Here is a 10,657-nt window from a genome sequence, read left to right on the forward strand (position 1 = left end):
GAGGTGCCCAATTATCTTTCTCTCCTGTTGTAATCATACAAACTTATTCTATTTCTTAATATTGTGCATTTTACTGCTTCCTCACATTATTTCATCTTTTGTTCATCCAGTGGCTTGCTCTTTCATTTATCGAGATAATTTTTATTCTTCTATATGTGACAAAATGATTTGATATTCCCTCAGCCACTTTTCCTTTATTTCTTCCAATATTATTATTAGAAATGGCACCAAGTTTTCAAATTTTTTTCCCCAAATAAGACTGTAACAGCGACTCTACTGAAAGAGCCACCCAGAACAATTAATAACCAGTGAAGTGATACAGAACTTACTGAATGTGTTAAGCAAAAGATAATGTCGTGTGTTTCTTACAGTTAATGTTTGATATACAGGAAAGGCAGTTCCTATTCAACACTTTCAAAATTGTTTCTGTAATATGCTAACTATTTTTTTCACTTTCTGGATGCAAAGAGATAATCTGACTATTTGATCCTATCAAGGAGGAAATAGGGAAGAAAATGTCTGTTGGAAAAGTAGCACTGATATAGGTAATAAATGTTGAAATCATCATTCCTTTATTATGTTCCTTCCAGATTATAAGAGAAGGAAAGCTTTTGATTCAAATAGCAATTTTTCTAGCTCATAATGTGTTATCTACAGACTTGCAGCTTTCCTACACACTTTACATTCCCTCTCCTCTTAAGCCAGCACAAACCCCACCAGCAAACACTGTGAAAAAGGCAGAACTATTACATCACTACATTCTACCGAGTTGTTATCTGCCCAATTTCAAGTAGCACTATGCCACATGAAAGTAAGAACCTGAAGGAAAGCTGCTTGCAAAAGAACTACAAACTCTAGAGTGGGGCTGTATTTCTTTTGAGATTTTTTTTCAGTGGGGAAGCACAGAATTATTTCAGTATCTTACATGAAAATTATAATAACTCTGTCATGCTCATGTTATAGTGACTTGGATTTTATTAGTCAAATAAACATTTGTAAACTTTGTCACAGAGTTAGCAGTGGAATTAACAGATTATAGTATACAAAACTGCAAAAAAAACCCCAATAAATATTGCACTTAATGACTGCATCTTACTCAAGTCTCCTAAATTTAATGTCACCTCAGAACTTGTGTAAACTTCACTACATTCAGGTGCAGAAGAGGCCTGGATAGCCCGAGGGACTGGCAATAGTCTATGCATTCTTTCTGCCTTTTAGCTTTCTGCAGAGTCCCTATCACTTTGAAGTCCATGCTACTTTCCACCTTGAGGTTATGAGCCTGAAGCTCACCTGCTGAATGAAAGTGATGGTCATTTGCAGGGCTGTATGAATGAGGCGGCCACCGTGCTCTCATTCATGGTGAGCAAGAGAACACACCCCTAAACCTGTCCTAGTGGAGACAGAATGACATTGAGGAGGTAACTCCGGCTCTGTTACAAACTCCTTGAGTGATCTGGGCACAGCACTCCTCTCCTACTCCACCACATTTGTACTTGAATTTATAATTCCTTTAAGTTAATTTATAACTTCTGTCCCTGCCACCACAGGACCCTGATTTCAGCTGAGCTAGTAGCAATAATATTAAAAAAAAAGTTCACTTTAAAGGCCAGAAATCACAAAGAGAAAACTTAATTACTACCAAGCTGTAAAGAAGAATACTGGGATGTGTTTCCTGGTTATAACAGACAAATCTGATCAACCAGCAGAGGATTTTCCTTTTGTTTTCCTGTTTTGTCTGAGACACCTTCCTCAGCAGTCTTGGTATAATTTAAAAACAATATTTAGTAACTATTCCCTCCATGTATTCAAGCTGCAATTTGTCTTTTAATTGATATGGGCACACTTTACCTAGACAACTTAAGTAACCAAGTAATGACGTATAACTCTACCAGGAGGGAGCAGAGTGCACTACTGAGTCAAATAGGTTTTTGAAGAAAATGGGAAAGCCCTTGATAAAGGAAAGCAATACAGGGGCGACTGAATTAAAACAAAACAAATAAAAAAACTAAAACAAAACAACAGCAACAACATCAGCAACAACAAAAAAACTTCAAAAAAAAACCTCCCCAACAAACCAACTATATATTCCACTCTTTTAGGAAATAGACAAATAACAGCTTTATCCAACTTTCAATAACAGTTACCTAGTAATAATAGTAGTGCTTCACTTATATAGAAATGTACTCTTTCATACATGTTTTAGAACAGAAATTTTCCCCAGAAAGGAACAAATTTTAATTTTTTTTTTTCCAAATAACTAGGTGTTATTTCATCACAAGAAATCAGCAGGTTGGAAAAAAGAAAAGGACCCGTGGAATTTCCACTAATGCCAGTAATTCACTGGATTTCAAAGCCATCAGTGCTGCTCCCAAATTCCACAGGTTTTGACTTTTCTCTTCAGGCTTGGGTATCTGCACCAGTTGGTTTCAGTGTTATGTTAAAGCGAGCTCTCATCATAATCATGTGTAAATATAATGCAATGTACAGGTGGGCTATGCAAATGGCTGTCCCATCCAAAACCGCTGGCCTCAAACTGCCAGCGCTGGAACAGATATATCTATTTTACCCTACACGGTAATAAAATTTAAAAAAAAAACAAAAAAAACCTCACAAATTAATTCCTGAATATTCTGATCCTTTAAAAATAGTTGACGGTACAAAAGACACCCATTAGCCTTAAGTACTGCCAGTTTCACTTTGAATGGCCACAACTTCGCAGGTAGTTTGGAGAAGAGAGAAAGCATTTGAGCTGGGACAAGGGCCGTGCTTGGGGGGCTTCCCTGCCCCCGCTTTCGGGGAGGGGGAACAAAGGTCGGGGGGGCACTTCCTGCCCCTGCCATTGGTGTCTGCATGTGGGACCAATATGGGCAATGCAAAGTTTAAACAGTTGCAAATGGGGGAGGGAACATCGGGGCTTGTTTTACATATGTTTTTTTCCTGGCCGGGCTGAATTTAAAGTGGAGTGGCCGCATTGTTCGGGAGGCTCCTGGCCCCTACGCATTGACAGGAGCTGCTGTTTACACGGGCTTTTCATTCCTGCGCTGTTTGCTTATGGAAAATAAGGGGGAGTGACAGAAAGAGAGAGAAAGGGAGAAGGGAAGAGAGGGAGGCCCGGAGCGCAGCGCAGTCCAGGAGCCTCGGCGCTGCCGGATCACGAACCCCGCCGGCCGAGGCGGCTGGCCCCGGCTCCCCGCCTTGCCACGGGCATGTGAGCGCTGCGGCTGCGGGCGCTGCCGGCCCCTCACGGCCCCGCGGGCATTTCCTCGCCAGCACTCATATACACACACAGAAACACACACACGCAGAAATACACACACACTCACACACATACACAAACACACAGACACACACAGAGCGCGCCTCCGCCTTGACTGCAGACATGAGGCTCCAGCTGCTGCTTTGGATCGTGGCGGTGCTCCTGGCGAGCCTCCTCCCAGCCTACGGACAGCGGCCAGGTAGGCGATGCCTCAGCGTGATGTTTGTGCCGGGGCGGGAGCCGGGGATTCGTGCCTGCCATGGGCGCCTCCGGCGTGTTCGTCTGACCGCGTCCCACACGCGGTTTGTGAACTCCGGGACGAGTTTGGACCTGGCGCATCCATCTGTGCGCTTCATCCCTACTTCTAGCGGCAGCGGGAGAGGATGCTTCGCCTATCCCAGGAGTCTGGCAACTTTAGGGGAGGCGGGGAGGTGGCGGGAAGGAACAGGGATAAATAGGGACCCAAGGTGACAACTGTTGCAGACTTGTTACCGGGAAACACCGTCGGCACGGGAGGGCACGGCCAGGGGCACCGGGGAGCACCGAGGCCTGCCCGTCCTGGGGAGAGCACTACCGCCGGCCGCTCTCACGCCTCGCTTCCCTCTCTCTGTCCGCAGCCAACCTGGCGCTGCGCAGGAAGCTCCACCGGCACGGCTGCTCCCACCGGCGCTGCGTGCCTCTCCACTCCAGGGTGCCCTTCCCCTGAGCCCCGGCGGAGCGCAGCCAGGTAAATCCGCGCGTGTGGGGCGGCAGGGAGCACCTCTGGGAATTCACTCCTGCCTTTGGAGCAGTGCGCGAGGCATGGCTGCACCCGCTTGGTTTGGAAATGGGGCTTTGGAGTTGCCAAAGTTGCGGTCGCTGTCCCGGGGCAGGGGCGCGGGTCCCACCGGCTGCTGCCGCCTTGCCCCCTTCCAGGCCACCCCCCCTGCCAAATGCCTTCTTGAGGCAGTGAAAAACAACTGATGCCTCTCATCGTGCCGAACGCTGCCCTCCGAGGCTGTTGGCAAAGCTGCGGGGCAGAGTGTCACTAGTGCAAAGGCTGGGTAAAGCGGCACTAGCGGAGGATGCTCCGGGCTGCAAGCGCTGACACTTCCCCCGTGTTGGATGCAGGGCGAAGCCACTCACTCTGCCCGTCAGTAACATGAAGGTAGCAGCGCTCAACCCACTTCAAAGGGGACTGTAATTCTTAATCATTGTCAGCAAAAGACTTTCAGCTCCTTGGATGAAAGGCTATACAAGTGCAAAACATTAATGCTTTATAGCTGATGAGGGCAGATACATTCAAATACTAAGTGACTGCAGAAGCACACAGGTAGCATATGCTAATAGGGTAGGCATCAAAAGGAAACCAGGCTCTCTTTGCAATTTAAGAATGAATAAAACATGCAGTCAATAGTTTTGCATCTTTGAAACTCATTATATATTAAAAGAATGTTGTAGCCCCAGGCATGTCAGCATCCTAAATAAGTGGTGGCAGAATCTGCACTCTGGAGCCAAGATGTTTCGATTTACTAAGTGGTTAACAGTGAAAAGGAGACTAAAGTAAAACTTTTAACAACCCTCTACCAAGCATCTTGTCAATGCATTAACTGCCTTGGTGAAAAGAACCTACACCACTCCCAAAACAGCCATGCAAAAGGGTACCATTCCACTCTATAGTGCTGGCCTATAAACACGGGAACGTGCATATGGGATAGCAAACTTGCAAGTTTGTGAGGTTGAAAAAAGAGATTGCCATATCTTAAAGTGAATCTCAGATGGGCTGCATACTGAGTGGCAGAATTGAGATGCAAGTAGAAAGGACATGCCAGAAGGATGCTTTACTATGCCATGTCTCCTCACTGCTACATTTAAACAAGAGACAGATTAAATGATACTCCATCATCAGTTTAAGCCTAAACCTAAAAAGATAAGCAATTGGATCGATTCACTCAGCAGGCAGAGACTGAATGGACAGAGGGACAGAGGAATTTAGGCCCAGTGGCTTCGTTGGAATGATTTGCTTCACTTCCTAAGAAGAGTACATTTAATCCTCTTTCCTCCATTGAGCATCCATGTCTGGAAATTGTGTAGAAAGCACCTACACTTTCTGTAATATGCTCTGAAACCTCATATAATGAATGCATTTTGCTTGAGACTGCAGTAGCTGCATATACCCCCCATATTCTGTGGGGAATTCCTTTTCTCACAGAATATGATGATGAAAGGTATTTTCAATGTTATCTCCTTTTCTTTGGGGACCTGATTTCTTGTAACAAAAGTCGATGACCAAACAAAACCGTGTACTTACTAATTCTCAATAAATTTGTAGACAGATCCTTCTGCTTTATAAAGCTGTTTAGAACTCAGTAAACCTCTACCAGGGCGTAAGGGGAGACAGGCACCTGAACTAACTCTCTTAACTTCAGTCATTGTGGGTGCTATCCTTTATCTTAAGTAGAATTTACCACCTACGTTTACATTCCCTTCCAGTTTTAGTCCAAATTCAGCAAATATTTACATGCCTGGGTTGCTTGGCTCACATGAGTAATCTTATTGATCTCAGTGGAGTTGTACATATGGATAGAGCCATTTACAGATGCAAACAGGATGCACCCTTAAGCCTAAATTTCAACTAGTGGTTGGAAACTAAAATGAGCATAGCAGCCTCTTGCAGCATGTGAAATGAGAAGATTGAATTTGATTTTTCATCAGTTCCATGCACAAAACATGGGACAAAAAAAGGAAAGAAAATTTTATATTGGCAGACTTCTTGCTTTTGTCTTTTTTTTTCTTCAAGTTTGTGGCTGAAATTTCCAAATTAAGAAATATTATTCCAAATTTCATCCATGTGTTTCATAAATAATGTATTCTGTTTTGTATGAGTCTTACTTAGACTACTAAATCTCTCATAAATATTTATCTCCTTTTCTTCTTTTTCCCCCAGCAACTTCATACTGGACTTTTCAGTGTTTTAAAGGAGCAACACTTAAACCGATAAGAGACGTTTGTCAAAAGTGCAGACCAACAACAGCTGACCTGACAGCCACCACAGTGCCATCTTCAGCAGTCCTGGCTGTCACATTCTGCTGGACCTGGACTAAAGGCCCCTGTCTCACACCCTAAGAAGTGATGGGGGAGGGAAGTGTGGTGGTGGGACACGTACATGAACTTACCTGGTGGAATCATTCCCTGCAAGTGATTCGGGTCTCACAATGACTAGTGAAAGTTAAAGATCAAATCAAACATCAGGTAGATTTTGATCTGAGCTAGATTTCCAGTGGCAGTAAGAAGGAAGGATCAGTCCAAAGGCACTCTTGATGATACATAATATTCAGACTGAAATTGAAAGTGCTGTTGACTACTCAGTTCAGGCTGTGTTTAGGATTAAATAGTATCAGACTCTAGTATGGAATTCTGAAAGTCCATTTTTTGTTTATACTTTTATATATTAATAATATATACATATATGTTTTAACATCTAACATTACATTTTTATGGAATTACCTTTATAGAAACATAGAATGCATTACTGTAATAGCACCAAAGCCAGCACCACACTAGTGTCCCACTGGCTTCATGTATAGAAAGCATAGTAAGAGTTTACAATATAAGAAAGCAAAGAGAGTGTTATCCCTCATTCTATAGATAGAGAATTGAAGCACACAGAGATAAGGGATTAGCCAAGGGTCATGCAAAACTGATAACTCAGATCTCTCAAGTCAGGCCTTAAGGTCAAGCCCATCCTCCTGTCTAATGAGCTGTTACTGCAAAGCCTATCATTTGTTTTCTTAAAGTGGGCTGCCAAACCAGACAGTTAAAACATGCTTGAAAATTCTGTACTCCAGAGCTATTTGCTTAATAGTAGTTTTCCTAAAATACCAGCTACAGTATTATAAATAGAGCATAAAAATAGACCATTGAAAAGAATCCTTTGTTTGGTCAGCCCTAGTGTCCCATAGCACTCTATTCCTGTAATTTAAATGAATGGGATATTTGAACATAGCACTACAATGAATGAAGACTTCAAACAGAAGACAGGCTGTTCTTTTCAGCACTGGAGGTCAAGAACACACTGAGCTTTTAGTCTGAGTTTTGGTCTTAAAAATGCATGCTTCGCATCTGCCTTCTATATCAGCAGAAATTACCTACCTACATATAAAGGAAAATGTGGTAGCCCTTTCATTAGCATAACTAAAACAACCTGAAAATAAAACATACTCAGCTTTTTAAGTCATTGCACTAGACTTGAAATGCCAGTATTTTTTACAAAATATATAAAGACGGTCAAAGATCAGAAGTGTCATGATTTAAATCTGGTATTACTATTTTTTTCTTACAACACATAGTTTCTAATAATTGAAAGAACAATCAAAAAAGCTGGATAGCTGAAACTTTCTAATCAGTGTGCATATGTAACCCCTTATCTCTAAGAACTTGAAACTTTACTTGAATTAATAGTGGCAGAGTTTAAGAGTAGTTACAAATTTCTCTCCATGAAAAAAAATGAAAATGTAACTTCAGACCCAGTTATGGAGTTATGTAAAATCGTCATAAAAAGGTGGTCAAACTTATCTAAAACAACCATCAGTCCTGCAGGTAAACCTTTGGAGTCTTGAAAAAAAAAGCAGTATCCCAAAAAGGCATTCCACCACTTATATATATTTTTAAAATTATTTATTTAACTTGGCTTTGATATGTATCCTTGGCTAACTCTGTTTAGAACTACAGGTAAAGAGTGTGGGAAAGCAAGAAAGGTGAAGAGTAGCTATTTTAGAGTTCTGTCTTATGAATGAGTATATGAATCTATTGTGGCACTGGATCTTCTATATAACCACAATTATTCAATTAACTTTGATAAAATGGTAAAAAAATACATAATGTATCTTATAAAAAAGCTATAAATGCATGGTCCTTCACAGAAGTAAAAATAAAACAGCACCCTAGGAAGCCTGCTGTCAGTCTACAAAATTATTCTAAGTATCTGTTCTTTAAAGGCATTCTGATACCATCAAATCTGCTTTGAAAAAGGCATTAATTGTGAGCTTCAATAGATATGTTTATCAACTAGCTGGTTGATTGTATATTTTGTAAAAAGATAGTATGCATTTCAAATATCTTATTTCAAATAAATTTTTTACACTCCTCAAAGTCTGTATTCTTCAGCTGTCAAAGGCAGTGCATCTAAAGAAAATTGAGAACTTGCCTATTTTCCCTGTGGATTCGTATAAGAATCAATGTTTGAAAAATTTTTACTCAATTTCTGACACAAATAAATGAGAGCTAATAATGGAAAAAAGTTTCCTGACATCTTCTGTCTTTCTAAAAATGCAAAATTCTGATTCAAGTCAGATTTGCATTTGACTTTGTTGAGACTATCTGTTTCCATTTGATGTGCAAAACATAAGGCTTGTGGTAAGAACAACTTTGCATGATAACAGTGTGATCATATCTATAAATTTGAATAATTTGGACACAGTGCTGCAACAGCCAAACTGACTGAGCTCTCCCTGTGCATGTACCAGTGTATGTTTGAAGGCAGCTTGCACAAGTACAAATTGCTCTCTGCTCAAAGTCAGAATTGATGTTTGTATGGATGTAATCTAGCAAGACTTGATCCCAGGATAGATTAGGACCTCAAATTCTGGAAGGCAAAACGTGAGTTTCTAAAACATTGAGCTAACTCCTTGTCTTGTAGATAGCTGTAATATAGGAAAAATGAAAACTTAATTTGAAAGTACATTTCATTAAGTCCTGTAACAGCAGGTCAGCAGGAAACGGAGGTAAATGCAAGGCTTTGGTGAGAAACAACAGTTTAGAATGTTCCCAAAGGATAATAAACAATTCACCTCTTCCCTTTCCAGTATGGAAAAAAGGAAATTATAGGAGAATAAAGACTGGAAATATTTCCCTTACGCCACATACACATGCTATAAATATCTCAGTGTCTACACAAAGCCAAATTTTGCTAAGGGTCACAAAATATTTAAATTGACATCTATCAGGAGAAACAGTATGGCAAACAAGTTTCAAATGTTGACTATCAGAGTAGAATTAGCCCACTGATCTCTCACTACTTGCTCTTCTACTGGTCTTTCTCTTTCCTGCTAGCGATCAGCTGCAAAATATTTGTGCAAAGCAGGAAACAGTCCAAGAGCACAAACAGGGCAACATGGCTTTCAGAAAGAAAGCCTAACTCATTCCAAGGCTGGAGCTGCTTTTCCCATGTCTCGAGTTACCTGTTCCGACTGTTGTCTGCCCAAGTCTCTGGTCCTTGCTGCAACTTTGTTTTTTAGATTAAGAAGGATTTCTCATTGAGCAATCCTGCTTTACTCCATGTTAGTTACTTACCTGTTAGGGTAGAATCTTATAGCAGGAAAACCCTGTTAAAATCTTTTACAATTAGTGATTTCTCTCAAGGAGTGAAATACTGAAGTGTTTATATAGAATATCCACTACGAGCAATTCAGAAAGACAAAACAGAAATACCGACTGAGAGTTTTCCCTCATGCAAGATGCGCATTCACAAGAGATCATCACATCTTTTCTTTCCTGTGAACAGCATATTTAGCACAGTTCAGCATTTCATCTAAAAATTATTAAAACCCCACAATGGGAACATTTTTCAGGCAACCCAATATATTCCTTTGGTGGCACAAAATATTTCTTTTCTTAGAACTAAAAAGCATATATATTGGTTTTCCAGAAATAAAAAGCTACTGGGGTAGCACTGAATAATAAAAAAGAGGATAAAATAATTATACATTATTTTAACTTTTATTTGAAAGTACAGTTTTAGCATATATTAGGAAACATTCCTTTACTTTTGTTATCTTCCTACTGCCCCAGTTGCAATCAGGTAGCTCTCACCAGCATCTGCAAATACCGATTGATTTCAGCAGCTGTAGTTACATGAAGAATATCACTTCAGCTGTTCAGTGTAACAGCTTTGTGGCCTTGCCACACCTCACCAGAGCAGGGCTGTGTTGGTGGTTAGCAAAGTACTGCTTTGCAGCAGAGCACGTGCAAACCCCTGTGCTCACAAAGCAGCACTTTTTTGCCCCCCTGAAACTTGGACCCAATGCTCCAGTGCTCACTGCGTGCACAGCATACCGTGGATTTCACTTCAGACAGTACAATCCAGGCCAGGAGCAGGTGCTGGCACTGCAGGGGCAGGCACCCAGGCTGCCACACTGGGCATGGACAGCACTGGTCGCCCCAGCACACGGCCTTGCAGCAGCAGAGAGGTGTCTGCTAAACAGGATACAGCAGAACCAGAACAATTAGGAGTCATTGTTCCATTTAGCACTGTAGCGTGTCAGACAGAGCAAGGCCACAGCTGAGCTTCATCTCCCTGGCACAGCAGCAGCCATTCACCCCTTCCATGTGGCCTTTCAAGCAGCTGATGACACACAGGCCCCC

At 41.5% G+C, this 10,657-nt stretch overlaps 1 protein-coding gene across 1 annotated transcript; it reads left to right on the forward strand.

Moving 5' to 3' along the window:
* The first annotated feature begins 2,956 nt into the window (after window positions 1-2,956).
* Window positions 2,957-8,544, forward strand: APELA (apelin receptor early endogenous ligand). The gene is made up of 3 exons (XM_059844484.1): window positions 2,957-3,455; window positions 3,874-3,983; window positions 6,183-8,544. The coding sequence occupies exons 1-2, from the start codon at window positions 3,380-3,382 to the stop codon at window positions 3,960-3,962; spliced, it is 165 nt and encodes a 54-aa protein (XP_059700467.1). The 5' UTR covers window positions 2,957-3,379; the 3' UTR covers window positions 3,963-3,983; window positions 6,183-8,544.
* The last annotated feature ends 2,113 nt before the right edge of the window (window positions 8,545-10,657 follow it).

Source organism: Haemorhous mexicanus, chromosome 4 (assembly GCF_027477595.1).
Source record: "Haemorhous mexicanus isolate bHaeMex1 chromosome 4, bHaeMex1.pri, whole genome shotgun sequence".
NCBI lineage: Eukaryota > Metazoa > Chordata > Aves > Passeriformes > Fringillidae > Haemorhous > Haemorhous mexicanus.

What these genes read in the sequence shown, in the direction of transcription:
- APELA (XM_059844484.1), top strand. Translation starts at nt 3,380, where the DNA reads ATGAGGCTCCAGCTGCTGCTTTGGATCGTGGCGGTGCTCCTGGCGAGC. An exon ending in AGCCTACGGACAGCGGCCAG is followed by an intron (nt 3,456 to 3,873) that starts GTAGGCGATGCC and finishes CTCTGTCCGCAG; the next exon opens with CCAACCTGGCGCTGCGCAGG.